Source organism: Pseudophryne corroboree, chromosome 3 (assembly GCF_028390025.1).
Source record: "Pseudophryne corroboree isolate aPseCor3 chromosome 3, aPseCor3.hap2, whole genome shotgun sequence".
Lineage (NCBI taxonomy): Eukaryota > Metazoa > Chordata > Amphibia > Anura > Myobatrachidae > Pseudophryne > Pseudophryne corroboree.
In genome coordinates, this window is record NC_086446.1 from 733,442,292 (window position 1) to 733,462,722 (window position 20,431).

A 20,431-nucleotide genomic window follows, 5' to 3' on the forward strand; every position below is an offset into this window, starting at 1 on the left:
TTACAGAAAACAGCCACTTGTAAGTTTGGACAGTGGACACAGCATAGCTAATACAGCAGAGTACAGCACAGTATAAAGCAGCATGCCTGAAAGTGAAATGGCACAGCACCTTATATAGAATCCAATGCCGGGAGGATGACGTTTTAGAATCCGAGTCTGGTGGTAAAACCTGAGCCATGACTCGGTAAGACTTGAATCCCGGAAGTTTGGAGTGGCGAGGAGGTTTGGGGCACCTGGACTGGCGGCCGTGATCAGAGCTCAGCTTTGCAGGTCCATCAGGCTACTGTATACGGACTGACTGCAGCCTGCCAGCCACCAAGTACAGGAAGGAGCTGGTAAAGAACTGCAGTGGCACAGAAGCTCAGCTTCACAGGCAGCCAGTTTTAAAGAGTAAGATTTGTAAAAATGTTTTGCTTAAAATCAGCTCAGCATGTATGAGTAAGTGGTGCTGAGCTGATTGCTGTGAGGGGTGCTGTGTGCTGGTCAGGTAAAGGGTGATAGGTGTTGCTGGCTGCTGCGCCTGCTGTGATCTGTGCTGCTGGGTGAGTGGCGCTTTACTGGTAGCGGTGGGAGGGGTTGTGTGCTGGGTGAGAGGTGCTGGATGAGGATTGTGAGGAGTGATGGGTGTTGATAGCTGCTGCTGCAACCCGTGCTGTTGGGTGATGGATGCTGTTCTGGGAGAGGGGCGCTAGGTCAGAGACAGATCTAGCGGCGGTGCAGCCGGTGCACCGCACCAGGGCTCGCCGCAGTGAAAGTGGTGGGATTAATTGCTAGGGTGCATCAACAAAAATCTGGTTGGTTAGGGCTCTGCAGCTCCCCCATCCATGTATTCTAGGTATGCATAGTACTGTACTTGCTCCTAGATTTCCTGCACAATTCTGATACTGTACACTAAGTATGCCCCCTGAACAGTTTACCAGAAAGAAGCAAACCGGAAAGATTCAGTATGTAAGTTGTCCAAATTGTCACTGCCTATTGCACATTGCACAGAAAAGACAGCAGTTTATCAACACTAGGTTTTATTAGGTGAAAACCAAAACAAATCTAAACATAATACCAAAAGCATACACTGTAATCCATGCAACAGTGTGTTTACAGACACAGCATAGGTAAATGGGGAACAATGTATAAAAGACATGCTAGATTATGTTTTGTACTTATGAAAAAGACGGTGTTGATGCCTTTACCAACACAATACCATGTAACAGATTCTGACCAATAAACTCTCTCTCTCTCTCTCTCTCTCTCTCTCTCTCTCTCTATATATATATATATATATATCTATATATATATATATTCTCGATATGATATTTACCAGTACATTATAACAACATCATGTTGTCCATTAGTAAAGTGCTGTAGCAGTTCCTGCACTCTTGCACAGTTATAATTTGTTGCTCATCCTTAATTTAATGAGCGCTAGGAAGATGAGACAAAAGATTTGCGGGTGTAACGACACTGTGTGTTCAGTAGAAACCATGACTTGAGTGAGTTAATTGATTGTAGCTACAAGACCAGAATTTCTAAAATGAGCATAATTTCCCAGGATGCCTGTAAAAATTAATCAATATATCCCAAGTGATTTCTTCCTGGCTAAATTGCTTCTAAGAAATTAGTCCAACCATTGTGTACAAATGTGACTTGTTTCTGCAATTTTTTTTCTGTAGTTTTTAAAAAAAATTTAAATTCTATCTTAAGTAACTAATTGGTGCATGTGTGTAGATATTTGACACGGCTGATTTTATGGAAATTATAATTTAATTAGCGTTCCATAAACATGTAAAAGAAAGCCATGAACACACAGCTATCTATATTTCACCAGAGGGGAAAAGATATTTGCACAAAGATCTCTGATCTCCCTGGAAAAACATAATACCTGTACACACAGGAACAGTTTACAGAAGTGCATGGGGGCCAAAGGGAGGGGGAGGGGGAGGGGGCAAAGTATTTGTGCCAGACCTGGACCTGCCAAAGAAGTACAGCCATGCCCCTAATACGGTGTAGACATGTCTAGCTTCCGTGTTGCCATCGCCAAAGATCCCAAGTGGACAAGGGCAACCCCACAAACACTGTGACCATTCTTTTGCTTCATAACAGGGCTTGAGAATTCTAATGTTGACTAGGGATGGGGAAAGTAGAATACGGTGGACTTCACCCACCCCGCTACGCCAAAAGTACCAGTGTACAAAGTAGCTGTTACTCCATAGAGATCAGTGAGGAAATATAAACAAAATTCTTGTGGTCACATGGTCTAACTTTCTAAGCAAACATTTCTAAATATTCTGTGCAAAATTACCTCCCTCTTTCTGTATTGATGCCTGTGGTCATAGCGCAAATAAAAAAAAAAATGGCTTAATTCTTAAATATCTCGTCAGAGGTACAGAGTTTGCTATACGTGAATTCATTGGGAAAAAAAATCTCCATCTGTGTGGAAAGGGTCTTTTCGAGAACACTTTGTTAGGATTTTGCTCTTCTGAAAGAATTTTTTTTTATTCCTGACCCAACGCCATTCCTGAAGGACCTCTTCATGAATGACTTCTCTAGGAATGGCTTCAGGAATGCCAGCTCTTCACTCCGATCTGCTTCAACTAAGCAGCTGTTTAGCAAGACAAGGCAGTAGTCTGATTTTCCAGATGACTGTAGGAAGAGATGAGTATTCAATAAATTAATGGAGCAAATTATGGGTGAGCTAAAACAGTCCACATCACATTATTTTTTTCATACCTCATTACTTACTACAGCATTCATAATTCTCTTATAAATACTCTGGTTCAATTTTGGGATAGAATGCCAACAAGTCGTAGCACACCCATCATCCCAAATGTATGCAAATAAATTTGTTACACTTCTTCCTCTTCTCCTTTCTCACCCATATCACTATCTGCCTCCCCACGTGGCAGTAAGTGTGCCCTTTTTACCCCTTTTCTCGATTTAAATAATCTCGTTTACGCACGTCAATGAACAGTAGGTACATTCTAGTACCTAATCTTTACTCAGTCAGGATTGCTCACATTTAGCCAAACTGCTCCTATTGGTTGAAGCTACATTTTACTCCTCAGCCCCCCACCAACTTGCCCCACAAATCCACGCACTTCCTCATAAAACAGGCACAATTGTGTAAAAATAAAACACATGATGCCACAAAAGTCTTACACATACTTTTCCCATTTTCTACGTACGGTAAATGGGTGATATGTAAATGTTTAAAACTGCGCACAGAACTGAATTTCTCTTTCGATACGCTGCATTTATATGATTCAGTTTCTTCAAAATTTGTTTACAGACTGAGAAGAAACAATTAGCATATTATTATCCCAGGGGGGAGATATACAAAGCCTTGGAGAGTGATAAAGTGGACGGAGATAAAGTATCAGACAATCAGCTCCTAACTGCCACGTTATAGGCTGTGTTTGAAAAATGGGAGCTGGTTGACTGGTACTTTAGCTAACTCCACTTTTTCTTTCTCCAAGGCTTAGGGGTCTATTTACTAAGCCGGATAAAGTACCAACCAATCAGCTCCTAATGGTCATTTTTCAAACCCAACCTGGGGGATGGCAGTTAGGGGCTGATTGGCTGGTACTTTATCTCCATCCACTTTATCTCCATCAAAGGCTTAGTAAATAGACCACTAAGTACAGTACATAGACCCCTAAGTGTTTGGATAGCCCAGTGTGTTATTATAAGTAGTCCATCCTATCATCCATCTAGTGGAACCCTTATTAAAATATCTCTAGATATTAATTGGTCCTGTCTCTGTATTTCTTTTATCATCAGCACAGCAATAAACATACATACTGTACATACATCACAGCTTACCGTCAGGGACAATCCAGGCTGGCACCAAAGATGCATTGTAGATATCCAGAAAAAGAGCACAAAATGCAATTTGGATACACTGTAACATAAACGACATACATCACAATAAACACAAAGTCAGCATAGGGGGCGCCGTTTGTATTCCGTAGAGCTCCTTACCTGTTTAGCTGCAGTCTCTCCATAGCGTTCACTTACATTTGAATCGGCTAAGTATCTCATCCAGGGGACATTATATACTCCGGACTCATGTCTCATTGATGTCTGGATGGCCTTTAATGAATGGTAAAAATAGGCAAAACAGATGACTTTTCTCTATTTAACGTACTTAATCCTACGGCCTTTTGCGAGTAGGTATCTGTCAAGTCCCCATTATAGACATATATCATAAACTTTGAGGAACTGATATTTTACTTCCGTTGCTTCCAACAATCCTGGAGCATGACAGTGTCAGATCTGGAAAGGTTAACTGCGTAACTGTTCCTTCCACTTTGCTCCGTGCACGTTTTACGCTGTGACACATTGCGTCGGTGATGACCGTGGTCTGCGGAGCAAGTGCAGGATAGAATTGCTCATGTATAAACTCCTCGCTTTGCCAGTGATCACTGGGATTTTCATTTTTCATCAAACAATAGTTTATATTATGGAGACACAGAACTGTTATAATGCTATAACGTGAAGTCATGGGGCAGGTTTAACAATAAGTGATATTCTTGTTATCACTTGTTACGGATGATAAATGATGCTCCAGCCAATCAGCTCCTGTCATGTGTTTGAAAATTGACTGTTAAAAGCTGATTGACTGGAGCACTATTTAACATTCGTAACAATAATATCGTTCATTGTTAAATCTGGTCTTATAAGAATATGTTTGCATATTTGGCCTGTTTATGAGTCGGATGCTTCTGCGGCCACTTTTGTGTCCATCTGTTGCAGCCTACTTACCAGTTTATGCCAGTATGCCCTATTGTGCACCTACACCCGAATTTGGGTGTTGTCTGGTCATCCGTGTTCCAGGACTTAGTGGGCTCTAACCTAATGCTGCTTTCACATCGCAAAACCTGCTTTTGAAACGGTTCTTTAAACGGTTCTCAAAACGGGTCTGAGCAGTTAAACCCCCTTCACATCGCATGTTGTAACTAGTATATTACCATTTCCGTTTTGGTACCTTTCACACTGAACCCGTTTCACCCATACAAAACAGTGGTTGTCATTTTAAATGTTTATTTCCTGCTTCTGCCTGGTGAGATCACACATGGAGACAGCCTATCACCTTCTGGGGCTTGCAAATACCGTTTCAGACCCTTTCACACTGCACAATTAAACGGGTCTGAAACGGGTAGGACCCTGCTTTTTTACCGTTTCAAAATACCGGTATTTTGTAAACGGTAAATTGAAGGTGACCCTTTCACATCGCAGCTCGAACCGTTTAGGAAGCCAGTAAAAACGGCAAATTACCGGGTACAAGCTGCGGTGTGAAAGGGGTATAAGTGAACTCCACTAGTATGCTTGACACAAGGTTGAAATTAAATTGAAAAAATAAATAGTTGTCTTTTTTCCCCCCACTGACACACACATCACAACTATCCCAAAATATGTTTAGTTTGGAAAATCGAGGTACAGATATATAATAAACTTTACTCCATTTAACTAGATCACTAGTAGCAACATTCCTGGTAGCAACAGTCTAATATTGATTAGGCTCTTATATACAGCAACAACACAGGGCTGTCCTATAACGAGGCCATTGGAGGCAGCTGCCCCAGGCAGCAACTTATAAGTCGTGTCTTCTGCTGAGCCTTGAGTGGGCAGCTGGCAGTAACATTTACAGTTTGGGGAATTAGGGGGAGATTTATCCAGGCTTGGAGAGAGACAAAATGAAGAGAGATAAAGTACCAATCAAGTGGCTCCTGCAATTTTTCAAACACACCCTGTAAAATGGCAGTTAGGAGCTGGTACTTTATCTCACTCCACTGTATATCTCTCCAAGCTTTGATAACTCTCCCCCCTAAGTCTGCCTCCAATAATTCTTTGAAAGACAATAGGGTAAGCTTTCCAACCACATGGTGGAAACACGTGATGCCGGAAGATCTCCAAGCATCTGCCATTTCCCCAGTGTGTCCCACCAGTCCTAATGGGTGGCCCCATGAAGGTGTTAGAGGGAAAGGGCGCTTGGACAAGTGAAGACTATCATTAATTCTGTACCAAGTAGTGTTAGCGCTACTGTAGGCATCATCAATGTTTTTTTGTGGAGCCAATAAATAGTCCCACAACTGTATCCCTACAGAATAATTTCAGCCCATCCATACAATATTCTAGCAGCCTACATGTAATAATAGCAATACCATAATATTTAATAATTCTGATTTCACATAAACTAAACACCTATCTCTCACCCTTCATCCATCTCATGTCCGTATTTCTCCCGCCATAACATATTATGTTCCTCATCTCTTAGGCTCAGTCTCATCAGCACTCTCACTCCCGTCTCTTCCACCTTCCTTCCCATCCACTCTACTTCTCTTTTTCTTTTTTTGTGTTCTTTTCTTTCGCATTTTCTTTGTTTTGTGTTTCTTCTATTTCCTCTGCCTCTTTATATACATGGTCATTTAAGGGGTGGTCTTCAGTTTGCCGGTAGCCAGCCTCCCGACGACCAGCATACCGGCACCGGAATCCCGACCGCCGGCATACCGACCGCTTTTCTCCCTCTTGGGGGTCCACGACCCCCCTGGAGGGAGAACAGATAGCCCGCAGCGTGATGAGCACAGCGAGCCCGCAAGGGGCTCATTTGCACTCGCCCAGCTGTCTGTATGCCGGCAGTCGGGATTCCAGCGCCGGAATGCTGGCCGCCGGGAGCTCGACCGCCGGCATAACATACTACAGCCTCATTTAAGTGTAACATATTTATAATACACATCTTTGTCCTTCCTTCCATGATATCTCCTAGCTTCTTACACCATCCACAACCATGACCCTACTCCACTTCTCCATTAACCACCCTGCTGATCCCTGGCCTTATGCAGCACCTTTCCACACATCCATCTTGTACTGTACCTCGCTCCATCTAACACTCTACACAGTGATAAAAGGCTAACTATAATTTAGTGTTCTTTTTTGTATATTTTATTCTTAATTCTTATTCAGATTATCTCCTATATATTTGCCCAAGTCTGTGACTCTGTGCCCGTAACGCTGGGCGGAGTCACAGGCACAGATCTGGCCAGGAACAGTCCCCTCCCTCTCTCCGCCCAGTCCCCTCCCCATCTCCGCCCAGTCCCCTGTCTCCCTTCTCCCCGTACACTCTCTGGTGACACTGCAGCCGCTGACTGTGAGCGGAACTCACACTACCCGCCTCACAGACTAGCGGCTGCTGCAGAGTTCAGGGGGACATGCTGAGCACTGGCAGCTGCTCTCGCTCCCTCTCCCACCCGTGGCATCCACCCGTCACTTACCCGCGGTCGCGGGTGAAAAGGGGGCGTGGCTTCGCGGAAGGGGGCGTGGCTTCGCGTCCCGACCCCAGTTTTCGGCACAACTCGCCCCGCCTCCCACCCGCGGCAACCACCCGCATCTGCCCCCCACCCGCGGCATCCACCCGTCACTTACCCGCGGTCGCGGGTGAAAAGGGGGCGTGGCTTCGCGGAAGGGGGCGTGGCTTCGCGTCCCGACCCCCGTTTTCGGCACAACTCGCCCCCCCTCCCAACCGCGGCAACCACCCGCATCTGCCTCCCACCCGCGGCATCCACCCGTCACCCACGGTCGCGGGTGAAAAGGGGGCGTGGCTTCGCGAAAGGGGCGTGGCTTCGCGTCCCGACCCCCCGTTTTCGGTACATTGTGGGTCGGGGCATACGGCCTTCACCCGGACACTGCTGAATCTGCAGTGCTGGCTTCTGCACTGTGACAGGAGCCGGCACTTTGGTGTCACCCCTCAGAGGGTAACACCCGGGTGCGGCCTGCACCCACGTTGTGGCCCCATTGCTCCCGCCCCCACCCGTAGCACAAACACCCGCCGCATCCACCCACCACCCGCGGCACTCCCGTCCCCTCCCCCACCCAGAGCACAAACACCCGCGCCACCCACCCGCGGAACTCCCGCCCCCTCCCCCACCGGTAGCACCAACACCCGAGGCAAACCAACCGCATTCGCCCCCCACCCGCGGCACTCCCACCCGCAGCACCAACACCCGCAACACCCACCGCATCCACCCACCACCTGTGGCACTCCACCCGCAGCACCAACACCCGCACCACCCGTGGCACTCTTCCCCCTCCCCCACCCACAGCACCAACACCCGCTGGCCCCCCCTGCGGCACCCAACGCATCCCCCACATCCGCTCCCACCCGCGGCACTCACGCCCCCACCCGTAGCTCCCACACCTGCAGCACCCCCCGCCCCTCCCCCACCCGCTGCAACCCAGCCCCTCCCCCATACCCACCTCTCCCCCCTGCTGCACCCTTCACCCAACCCGCACCACCACCGCAACTGCCCCATCCTGCACCCACCCCTCCCCCACCCGCACCACCTCCCCAACCCTCGGAACCCCAGCAGCTGCCTCCCACCACCCAACTGCACCACCACTGCTCCTGTCCCCCACCCACAGCACCTCCCCCACCCCCATCATCTACAGACACCTCCCCCACCCCCAGCACTTCTACAAACCATCACCCAACCTCCCCCTCTGCAACCCCAACTCCCCCTACATCGCCCCTCCCCCACACACAGCACCTCCAGACCCCCTCCTTCATCCACAGCCTCCTGCACCTGCCCCTGCACCACCAGCATCTACAGACCCCATCCACACCCCCTCCTGCCCCCCCCAACCCACCCGCAGCATCCTCACACCCGCCCCTTCCCCACCACCGCACCCCCTCCCCTGCCCCTCCCCTACCCGCCGCAGCTGCACCAACCGCCCTACCCCAACTGCGGTATCCCTGCACCGGCACCCTCCCCCACCCACTGCAGCAGCACACCTGGCCCACTACAACCGCCGTAACCCCACACCCACCACTCACTCATCCACAGCGCCCACGGACCCCCTCCCCTATCCGTGCCATCCCCGCACCCGCCCCTCCCCTAGCTACCGCACATCCACATCACCTACCCCATCCAGATCACGTACCCCACCCGCAACACCCCCGCCACTCCCACAACCACAGCACCTACCCGCCCGCATTATCTACAGGCACCCTCCACATCTGCGGACCTCCCACACCTGCCCCTCCCCCACCCGCAACACCTCTGGACCACCACCCGAACCACCTCCGGACTCCCTCCCCCATCCACAGCTCCCCCGCATCCACCCCTCCCCCATCCACAACATCTACATCCCCCATCCGTGCCATCCCACACCTCCCCCACCCACAGCACTTCTGAAACCCATCACCTAAGCTCACCCCCCTGCACCTCCAAACGCACACCCCTACATCGCCCCTCCCACACACACATCACCTCCATACCCCCTCCTTCATCCACAGTCCCCCTCCCCCACCCCTCCCCCACCAACAGCAACTACACTCCCCATCCGCGCCCCCTCTACACCTCCCCCACCCACAGGACCTCTGCACCCTTTACGCCATCCATGCCCCTGCACCCACCCCTCCGCCACCCACAACACCTCTGGACCCCCTCCCACACCCAACCCTCCACCACACGTAGCACCTCCAATCACCATCCACAGCTGCTACAAGTGATTCCCACGGATAGGAACCTCACTGAACCCACCCCCTTTCCAAACCCCCCAAACTTTTGTGAGTATAGTTGCTACCAATGGACATTGGATTAATTAGAAACACTAATACTGTGACCATTATGTGTATAAGCAACACTGCTACCTGTGCCCATTGTGTAAAAGTGGCGCTGCTACCTGTGCACACTGTGTGTATAAGCGGCTCTGCTACCTGTGGTCACTGTGTGTATAAGCGGATTTGCTACCTGTGGGTATTGTGTGTATACGCCGCTCTGCTACCTGTGGGTATTGTGTGTACACGTGGCTCTACTACCTGTGCCCATTGTGTGTATAAGCACCTCTGCTACCTGTGGGCACTGTGTATAAGCGCCTCTGCTACCTGGGGGTATTGTGTGTATAAGCGGCTCAGCTAGCTGTGGGCACTGTGTGTATAAGCGTCTCTGCCCCCTGTGGGTATTGTGTGTATAAGCGGTTCTGCTACCTGTGGGTAATGTGTGTACATGTGGCTCTGCTACCTGTGCCCATTGTGTGTATAAGCCCCTCTGCTACCTGTGGTCACTGTGTGTATAAGCGCCTCTGCCCCTGTGGGTATTGTGTGTATAAGCGGTTCTGCTACCTGTGGGTAATGTGTGTATAAGTGGCTCTGCTACCTGTGGGTATTGTGTGTATAAGCGGTTCTGCTACCTGTGGGTATTGTGTGTATAAGCGGCTCTGCTACCTGTGGGCATTGTGTGTATAAGCGGCTCTGCTACCTGTGGCCACTGTGTGTATAAGCGCCTCTGCTACCTGTGGGTATTGTGTGTATAAGCGGCTCTGCTACCTGTGGCCATTGTGTGTATAAGCGGCTCTGCTACCTGTGGGTATTGTGTGTATAAGCGCCTCTGCTACCTGTGGGCACTGTGTGTATAAGCCCCTCTGCTACCTGTGGGCACTGTGTGTATAAGCGCCTCTGCCCCCTGTGGGTATTGTGTGTATAAGCGGCTCTGCTACCTGTGGGCACTGTGTGTATAAGCGCCTCTGCCCCCTGTGGGTATTGTGTGTATAAGCGGTTCTGCTACCTGTGGGTATTGTGTGTATAAGCGGTTCTGCTACCTGTGGGTATTGTGTGTATAAGCGACTCTGCTATCTGTGGGCACTGTGTGTATAAGCGCCTCTGCCCCCTGTGGGTATTGTGTGTATAAGCGGTTCTGCTACCTGTGGGTATTGTGTGTATAAGCGGTTCTGCTACCTGTGAGTATTGTGTGTATAAGTGGCTCTGCTATCTGTGGGCACTGTGTGTATAAGCGCCTCTGCCCCCTGTGGGTATTGTGTGTATAAGCGGCTCTGCTACCTGTGGCCACTGTGTGTATAAGCGGCTCTGCTACCTGTGGCCATTGTGTGTATAAGCGGTTCTGCTACCTGTGGGTATTGAGTGTATAAGCGGCTCTGCTACCTGTGGCCATTGTGTGTATAAGCGGCTCTGCTACCTGTGGCCACAGCACCTTCGTATCTTATCTACAGTGCATTGCTGTTACTCATCTGGTACTTCATAATGCAGACACTAGCAATATATACTACACTCTACACTATGTTATTCATTGTGCCCTGCGGCCACTCTGCACGCCCTCACAAAGGCCTACGCCCCCTTGACAATCGCACGCCCTCCCCCCTTACAATATTTACCCACTGCCATAAAAAAAAAACAGGTAATACTCCATATAATAACAATTATAGCACAGCTGAAGCCCGTGCAGGGGATAGTGAATCGTAGCCCCTTGCAACGGTATTTTCTGTCTAACACCTTCCCTCTCTTTATCCTCTCCCTACCACCCTGCCTCTCCCTATCCTTTACCGATCGCACAGCGTTTCTGTACATTCCCTTTCTCTCCCCCTACGCCTCTCTATCTTATCTCAACCGGAACCCATTTCTGTATGCCCTCTATACTGCCCTGCATTTCTGATTCTGTTATCTACCGCCCTGCGTATGTTCAAAGGCATGCAGAGGTTAACGGGGCGTAGCCCCTAACGACGGTGTGAAGAGCGCCCGTAGGGCGCGATGAATCACCTAGTTTAATAGTATGGGCTATTGTACAGGGCTGAAAGTGGTCCTGGAGAGGTGGTGGAACTCATTTCCCCTGCCACCAACCCTGCCTACTTAAGAGGAGCCAGGGTGTAAGTGTGTTTGGCACCCCCCTGCAAATTATACATTTGTGCCCTATCTTCCATACCTTATAAAGGAACCGTGCACGACAAAGCTAGTGGGCAGACGGTGGACTGTGACAGTCAGGTGATGGAGCGCGGGCTGTGGCAGCTATGGGACAGAGGGTGGACTGTTACAGCTGGGGGGCAGATGGCGGGCTGTGGCAGGTAGAGGGCATAGGGTGGGCTGTGAAGGGATATAGCATAGACTGTGACAGGTAGGGGATACAGTGCGGGCTGTGGCAGCTAGGGGACATGATGGACTGTGACAGGTAGGGGACAGAGAGCAGGCTGTGACAGCTAGGGGGAAGACGGCGGGCTGTGACAGCTAAGGACAGATGGCGGGCTGTGACAGGGCAGCACAGCAGGCTGTGGGGTGCGGAGGAACACGATGGAAAGAGGGTTGGAGATGCAAGGTGGGGGGCATTTGGGAACAAGGGAGAGAGAGAGAAAAAGACAAAGGGCTGTGGATCTGCAGGGAGAAGGCTTCTTACCCTCAGTGAATGTTTCAGGGTTACGGTCCAGGCTGCCCAGTACACATCTCACTCTGGCACTTTACTCAGATGGTAATAGTTGGGCCCAGGGACGTGCAGTGAGGTAAATGGCTCAGGCAGCACTGGTTAGTACCAGCGCCAGATTTACACACAATATACAGTATGAACCAAAGGGTTAATGTGGGCATTATACAAGGATGCAGCAGTATACAGCCATGGCCAAAATTTTAAGAATGACACAAGTAGTGGTTTTCACAAAAATTGCTACTTCAGTGTTTTTAGACCTTTTTGTCAGATGTTACTAGGTATACTGAAGTAAAATTACAAGCATTTCATAAGTGTCAAAGGCTTTTATTGACAATTACATTAAGTGTTTGCAAAGTTGACCCTTCTTTTTCAAGACCTCTGCAATTCATCCTAGCATACGGTCAATAAACTTCTGGACCACATACTGACTGATGGCTGCCTATTCTTGACTAATCAATGCTTGGAGTCTGTCAGAATTTGTGGGTTTTTGGTTGTCCACCCGTGGTCAATCCTCAAGTTCACAATGGGATTAAGGTCTGGGGAGTGTCCTGGTATGGACCAAAAATGATGCTGTTTTGTTCCCTGAGCCACTTAGTTATCACTTTTGCCTTATGGCAAGGTGCTCCATCATGCTGGAAAAGGCAATGTTCATCACCAAGCTGTTCTTGGATGGTTAGGAGAAGTTGGAGGATGTTTTGGTACCATTCTTTATTCATGGCTGTGTTCTTAGGCAAAATTGTGAGTGAGCCCACTCGCTTGGCAACCCCACACAAGAATGGACTCAGGATGCTTTACTGTTGGCATGACACAGGACTGATGGTAGCGCTCAACTTTCCTTCTCCGGACAAGCGTGTTTCCAGATGCCCCAAACAATGTGAAAGGAGATTCATCAGAGAAAATGACTTTACCTCAGTCCTCAGCAGTCCAATCCCTGTACAATTGCAGACAATCAGTCTGTCCCTGATGTTTTTCCTGGAGAGAAGTGGCTTCTTTACTGCCCTATTTGACACTAGGCCAGGCACAGTGGCGGATACAGGGGGGGGGGCACCAAGGCACGTGCCCCCCCTGTCGTTTAGAGATTATTATTTTTTTTATACCGCGGACAGCTTCATTACTCTAGGCTCCGCTTTCAGCAGCTCTGCCTCCAACATTCTTCTTGCTGGGCTAGGCTTGATCTGAGCTCCTCTGCAGTGCAGTGCAGAGGAGCTCAGCAGCCACAACGCGGATGCCATACTAAGTGACAGCTCAGCCCAGCCATCGGCACCCGGAGGAGGTGGACCCAGTGCTGTTGAGGGACAGCGCAGCGCCGCTGCAGGGACTTCCGGTCAGGTTGGCCACCATGACCATGACAACGCGGTGCCGCGGTCCGGATGCCCAGCAGGCCACGAGGTGAGCACTGACCTGAATCAGAAGATGATGCCCTGGCCCTGCTTTCATTAGTCTGGGATTGGGGAGTAGCGGAGCTGCCGTGTGCAGGGAGAAGGGCCAAGACGTGGAAGTTAAGAGGCTGCTGCTGCTGAGGTGAGGAGTGGATGAGGACGGAGGTCTGCTGAGGACTGGGGAGGGGGTGCTGTGAGGAGCAGAGTTGCAGTGCTGGATGGGCTAGGTGTGGAGCGGGTGGGGTTGAACTTAGAGACAGCAGAAAGGTCAGGACAGAGGTGGAAGTAAGGAGACTGCTGCTGCTGCCACCTCTGTCATCCACTCCACAGTCAGTCACCCACTTACTCCCCGTCACCCTCAGTCTCTCTCTCTGTCACCCACTTACTCCCCGTCACCCTCAGTCTCTCTCTCTGTCACCCACTTACTCCCCGTCACCCTCAGTCTCTCTCTCTGTCACCCACTTACTCCCCGTCACCCTCAGCCTCTCTCTCTCTCTGTCACCCACTTACTCCCCTTCACCCTCAGTCTCTCTCTCTGTCACCCACTTACTCCCCGTCACCCTCCGTCTCTCTCTCTCTCTGTCACCCACTTACTCCCCGTCACCCTCAGTCTCTCTCTCTGTCACCCACTTACTCCCTGTCACCCTCCGTCTCTCTCTCTCTCTGTCACCCACTTACTCCCCGTCACCCTCAGTCTCTCTCTCTGTCACCCACTTACTCCCCGTCACCCTCAGCCTCTCTCTCTCTCTGTCACCCACTTACTCCCCGTCACCTTCAGTCTCCCTCTCTGTCACCTACTTACTCCCCGTCACCCTCAGTCTCTCTCTCTCTCTGTCACTCACTTACTCCCCGTCACCCTCAGTCTCTCTCTCTGTCACCCACTTACTCCCAGTCACCCACAGTCTCTCTCTCTGTCTCCCACTTACTCCCCGTCACCCTCCATCTCTCTCTCTGTCACCCACTTACTCCCCGTCACCCTCCATCTCTCTCTCTCTGTCACCCATTTACTCCCCATCACCCTCAGTCTCTCTCTGTCACCCACTTACTCCCCGTCACCCTCAGTCTCTCTCTCTCTGTCACCCACTTACTCCCCGTCACCCTCAGTCTCTCTCTCTGTCACCCACTTACTCCCCGTCACCCTCAGTCTCTCTCTCTCTGTCACCCACTTACTCCCCGTCACCCTCAGTCTCTCTCTCTCTGTCACCCACTTACTCCCCGTTACCCTAAGTCTCTCTCTCTCTGTCACCCACTTACTCCCTGTCACCCTCAATCTCTCTCTCTCTGTCACCCACTTACTCCCCGTCACCCTCCGTCTCTCTCTCTCTGTCACCCACTTACTCCCCGTCACCCTCCGTCTCTCTCTCTCTCTGTCACCCACTTACTCCCCGTCACCCTCCGTCTCTCTCTCTCTCTGTCACCCACTTACTCCCCATCACCCTCCATCTCTCTCTCTCTCTGTCACCCACTTACTCCCTGTCACCCTCCGTCTCTCTCTCTGTCACCCACTTACTCCCCGTCACCCTCAGCCTCTCTCTCTCTCTGTCACCCACTTACTCCCCATCACCCTCAGTCTCTCTCTCTGTCACCCACTTACTCCCCGTCACCCTCAGTCTCTCTCTCTGTCACCCACTTACTCCCTGTCACCCTCCGTCTCTCTCTCTCTCTCTGTCACCCACTTACTCCCCGTCACCCTCAGCCTCTCTCTCTCTCTGTCACCCACTTACTCCCCGTCACCTTCAGTCTCCCTCTCTGTCACCTACTTACTCCCTGTCACCCTCAGTCTCTCTCTCTGTCACTCACTTACTCCCCGTCACCCTCAGTTTCTCTCTCTGTCACCCACTTACTCCCCGTCACCCACAGTCTCTCTCTCTGTCTCCCACTTACTCCCCGTCACCCTCCAGCTCTCTCTCTGTCACCCACTTACTCCCCGTCACCCTCCATCTCTCTCTCTCTGTCACCCACTTACTCCCCATCACCCTCAGTCTCTCTCTGTCACCCACTTACTCCCCTTCACCCTCAGTCTCTCTCTCTCTGTCACCCACTTACTCCCCGTCACCCTCAGTCTCTCTCTCTGTCACCCACTTACTCCCCGTCACCCTCAGTCTCTCTCTCTCTGTGTCACCCACTTACTCCCCGTCACCCTCAGTCTCTCTCTCTCTGTCACCCACTTACTCCCCGTTACCCTAAGTCTCTCTCTCTCTGTCACCCACTTACTCCCTGTCACCCTCAGTCTCTCTCTCTCTGTCACCCACTTACTCCCCGTCACCCTCTGTCTCTCTCTCTCTGTCACCCACTTACTCCCCGTCACCCTCCGTCTCTCTCTCTGTCACCCACTTACTCCCCGTCACCCTCCATCTCTCTCTCTCTCTCTGTCACCCACTTACTCCCCGTCACCCTCCGTCTCTCTCTCTCTCTGTCACCCACTTACTCCCCGTCACCCTCCGTCTCTCTCTCTCTCTGTCACCCACTTACTCCCCGTCACCCTCCGTCTCTCTCTCTCTCTGTCACCCACTTACTCCCCGTCACCCTCCATCTCTCTCTCTCTGTCACCCACTTACTCCCCGTCACCCTCCGTCTCTCTCTCTCTCTGTCACCCACTTACTCCCCGTCACCCTCCGTCTCTCTCTCTGTCACCCACTTACTCCCTGTCACCCACAGTCCGTCTGTCACCCACTTACTCCCTGTCACCCTCAGTCTCTAAATTACCACCAAAAAAAATCACGCAGTGTAATATTGAATTATAATAGTATTAAAAAGTAGAAATGTCAGTGGTTTTCAATAGAATAATTTATGCTTTATCACAGTTTAAAAAACACAAATACATTGCAACAAATTATAAAAGGAATTGATTTTATTTGAATATATTCATCACTTCAATATATCCAATTCATAGTTTTAGCACAAACTTGTTGCCAAATTGTAACTATGTTGCAGAGTGTCAGTCACTTATGTAACAACTGTGTGAATGTCCAGACACTTGTATCTTATTACAATGGCTCTCCAGCTGGGTGGGATGAGCTGTAAATCAGTGAATATGTCCTATAAATATACTTTGTATTACCAGCTGATCAACATACTCACAACACCAGTTAGCAGTCCCGTTATCACATATATGAATGAGTCACCGCTCTGCCCGTATGGAGCCCGAGTTGGAATTGCCGCTTGTTCCGATTGTGTGTTCGGTCACCACTTGGCCCTCACACGGAATGGGCTACCTTAATTAGGTCAGAGACTCCCCTGCAGTGAGCGGTGTCTTGATGTTGTGCACAGTTCTGAGAGCCAGGGCGTCCCCGACTGTCTCAACTACCGCTATCCTTACTGCTCAGGCCACGGGAATTGTCGTCAGTCTCTCTCTGTCACCCACTATCTCCCTGTCAGCATCAGTATCTCTCTCTGTCACCCTCAGTCTCTCTCTGTCACCCACTATCTCCCTGTCACCATCAGTATCTCGCTCTGTCACCCTCAGTCTCTGTCACTCACTATCGCCCTGTCAGCATCAATCTCTCTGTCACCCACTATCTCCCTGTAACCCTCAGTCTCTCTCGCTTTCTCTCTTTGTCACCCACTATCTCCCTGTCATCCACTCCCTCCACGTCACCCATTACCTCCCCAGTCACCCACTATCTCCCTGTCACCCTCTGCCTCTCTGTCACCCTTGCTTCTCTATCACCCACTGCCTCCATGTTACGCACTATCTCCCTGTCACCCTCTTCCTTTCACTATCACCTCTGCCACCCACGTCACCTGCTGCCTCCCCAGTCATCCACTATCTGCCTGTCACCCCTGCCTCTCCCTGTCACCCACTATCTCCCTGTCACTCTCTGCCTTTCTCTGTCACCCTATACCATCACTCACTGTCACCCACAGCCTCCATGTCACCCTCTCCCTTCCTTTCACTATCTTCCTCTCTCTGCCACCCACGTCACCTGCTTCTTCCCCAGTCACCCACTATCTGCCTGTCATCCACTGTCTCCCTGTAACCCACTGCTTCCATGTCACCTCTGCCTCTCTCTGTCACCCACTACCTACCCAGTCACCCACAATCTCCCTGTCACTCACTGCTTCTCCCTGTCACTCCCTACCCTCACCCACTGCCTCTCACTGTCACCCTCTGCCTCTCTCTGTCTCCTACTCCCTTTCCCCATCCCCTGACACTCACTGCCTCTCCCCCTCACCTACTACTTCTCCATTTCCCACTATCTTTCCCTGTCACCCACTGCCTCTCACCATCATCCTCTACATCACCCACTGATTCCCCCTGGCATCACCCACTTCGTCCCCATGTCACCCATTCCCTGGCTTTACCCACTGCCTCTTACTATCACCCACTGCCTTTCCATCTCCCACTATCTATCCCCATCATCCACTGCCTCTCCCCTGCATCACTATCTCCCAATCACTCTCTCTGTCCTATCATCCTCTGCCTCTTCAAGGCATCACACTCTTCCCCATTATATGGATACTGCATTCCCTTTGAGGCCACACCCTTTGTTGAGAGGTTATACCCTTGTTGCAAGGCCAGGACCACTTTCCCAGGGGCGTTCTTACTTTCTGTGCGGAAAAAATAATACCCACACTTTTTTGCCTGTCATGGTGCCCCCCCTGTCATTTTGTCCTGGATCCGCCCCTGGCCAGGCATGCAGATAATCTCACACCTGCCAGATGCCAGTCCTGAGCAAGCTCTGCAGCTGTGGTGCCCTGATCCCTCAGCTGAATCAACTTTAGTTGAGTTGAGTTTATTGTCATTAAATATTCAACATATGAACAATCAATGAAATTCCGATGTAAGCAAGTACAAATACCACAAGAATATAAATACCATAAAAGAACAATGCCATGGAATACCATAAAAGAGCCATAAGAACAAAAGTGAACACGTGGACAGGTACAACAGTCCTATCTACATTTAAAACCATTAAGCATAGTAATTGCCTTAGGAGAGAAGCTATAGGGCCTCATACACTTGTTCGACCTCATGTCGGAGGCGAACGCAGGCGATCACCCCGGCAGCCTCCCGGGGGGCAGGATCACCCAGGATACATCGGATGCTGTCCTTTTGCATCCAATGTATTCTGGGCGATCCCAGCCGTGCCCCCAGGTTGGACCAGATTGAATGTGCAGCACATTCAATCTGGAGGATCCGATCCGATGCTCACGGGAACGCGCATCGGATCGGAGACACCTCAAAAATGCCCGATTTCACCCAATATATCGGGCCAAATGTGCAAATTGGGCTGAAACCGGGCATTATGGCTCTAGTGTATGGGGCCCTTATCTTTCAGCTGGCTGGTCTTACACAGTAGCGATCTATAACATGAGTTTGAAGGAAGCAAAATAAACACCCCATAATTAGGATAAGTCACATCACCCAGTATACGCCTAGCCTTTGTAAGGAGCCTCTTTTCATAAATAGACTGGATGCTGGGCAGTTGTAGACCAATTATCCTACCAGCAATTTTTACAATTCTTTCAAGTGACTTGCGCTCTGCCATGGTAACAGTTTCCAAACCAAACAGAAATACCATAGGTGAGAACACTCTCGATGATACATGAGTAAAAATGAACTAAAATATCTCCCCGGTTCATACCGCCCCATCTCCTTGCTCAACGTTGACTATAAACTATTTACGAAAATTATTGCAGATAGGTTAAAGGGATTACTCCCCTCCATTATCCATCCTGACCAAACTGGTTTCATCTCAGGCCGACACTCCACTAACAATATCCGTAAAGTTCTTGCCGCTGCCACCTGGTTACACTCCAGCGGAGACCCTGACCCTCAATACATCCTCTCCCTGGACGCGGAGAAAGCGTTTGATCTTGTCAGTTGGGATCACCTATACACGACGCTGGATAAGTTTGGGTTTCCGCTGGACCTGATCAACATGATACGTAATTTGTATTCCCCCTCCTCATCTCGCATCATGTGTAATGGCTACCTGTCGGCTCCTATTCCTCTTCACCGAGGCACAAGGCAGGGCTGCCCCCTTTCCCCACTTTTATTTGCTATCGCCATAGAGCCCCTGGCTATTAAACTGCGTCATCTCCCAGAATACTCCGGAGTATTGGTTCATGGCCATGAGCTCCGTGTGAGTTTGTTTGCAGATGACATGCTCCTCTTTATTTCACGACCTGAGACCTCTGTCCCGTCGATCATGCTGGCTATTTCCGAGTTTGGTGCTTTTGCGGGATATCGTGTTAATGCCTCTAAGTCTGAACTCTTCCCACTCAACTCGATTGCCTGTCAGCGCCCCCCGGTGCCAGTTCTCACTCAATTTAAGAGAAACACCTTAGGCCTTAAATACTTGGGTATATATATCCCTGTGAATATCTTAGACCTATACTCAGTCAACTATACCGCTGTTTTTAACAAAGTTTCCCAATTGCTATCCACCTGGTCATCTCTTCCTGTGTCCCTACTAGGAAGAGTAGCTATTTTGAAGAGTATTGTATTCCCCAAGATCTCTTATCTACTCCAGATGATTCCTATCCAGCCCCCTACTAAAGACTTAAAAGAATGTGATAGAATGTTCTCCAAATTCCTGTGGAATCACAAGAGGTCTCGGATTTCTTTACCTAAACTTAAACTCCCCCGTGCCCAGGGTGGCTTGGCTGTACCAGACCTCTTGGCTTTCTTCCAGGCCGCGAACTTTAGGTATATCTCGGATTGGCTAAGGGGCACCTCCTCATATGTTAATTATGACATGGAACAGAGCCTTGTACACCCTTACGACTTAAGGGCTTTGCTACATACCCCGAAAGCTTTGCTCCCACCAATGGTACGCCCTAATATTCTTTTCTGGGACGCCTATCGTTCCTGGTGGGCCATTAACAAGGCCCTACATCGCAACCCAG

General features: G+C 50.1%; 1 protein-coding gene across 1 annotated transcript; it reads right to left on the bottom strand.

Moving 5' to 3' along the window:
• Positions 1-1,121: 1,121 nt before the first annotated feature.
• NPS (neuropeptide S) lies at positions 1,122-7,033 on the bottom strand. The gene is made up of 4 exons (XM_063963766.1): positions 6,210-7,033; positions 3,976-4,086; positions 3,817-3,895; positions 1,122-2,637 (listed from the first exon to the last, which is right to left on the bottom strand). Exons 2-4 carry the CDS (start codon positions 3,996-3,998, stop codon positions 2,458-2,460), a joined length of 282 nt encoding a protein of 93 aa, XP_063819836.1. The 5' UTR covers positions 3,999-4,086; positions 6,210-7,033; the 3' UTR covers positions 1,122-2,457.
• Between the last annotated feature and the right edge of the window lie 13,398 nt (positions 7,034-20,431).

Excerpts from the sequence above, each read along its gene's own strand:
- NPS (XM_063963766.1), bottom strand. The coding sequence starts at position 3,998 with ATGGAGAGACTGCAGCTAAACAG. Across the intron at positions 3,896-3,975 it reads GAGAGACTGCAGCTAAACAG|TGTATCCAAATTGCATTTTG; the intron begins GTAAGGAGCTCT and ends TTTATGTTACAG. Across the intron at positions 2,638-3,816 it reads AGCCTGGATTGTCCCTGACG|TCATCTGGAAAATCAGACTA; the intron begins GTAAGCTGTGAT and ends CTCTTCCTACAG.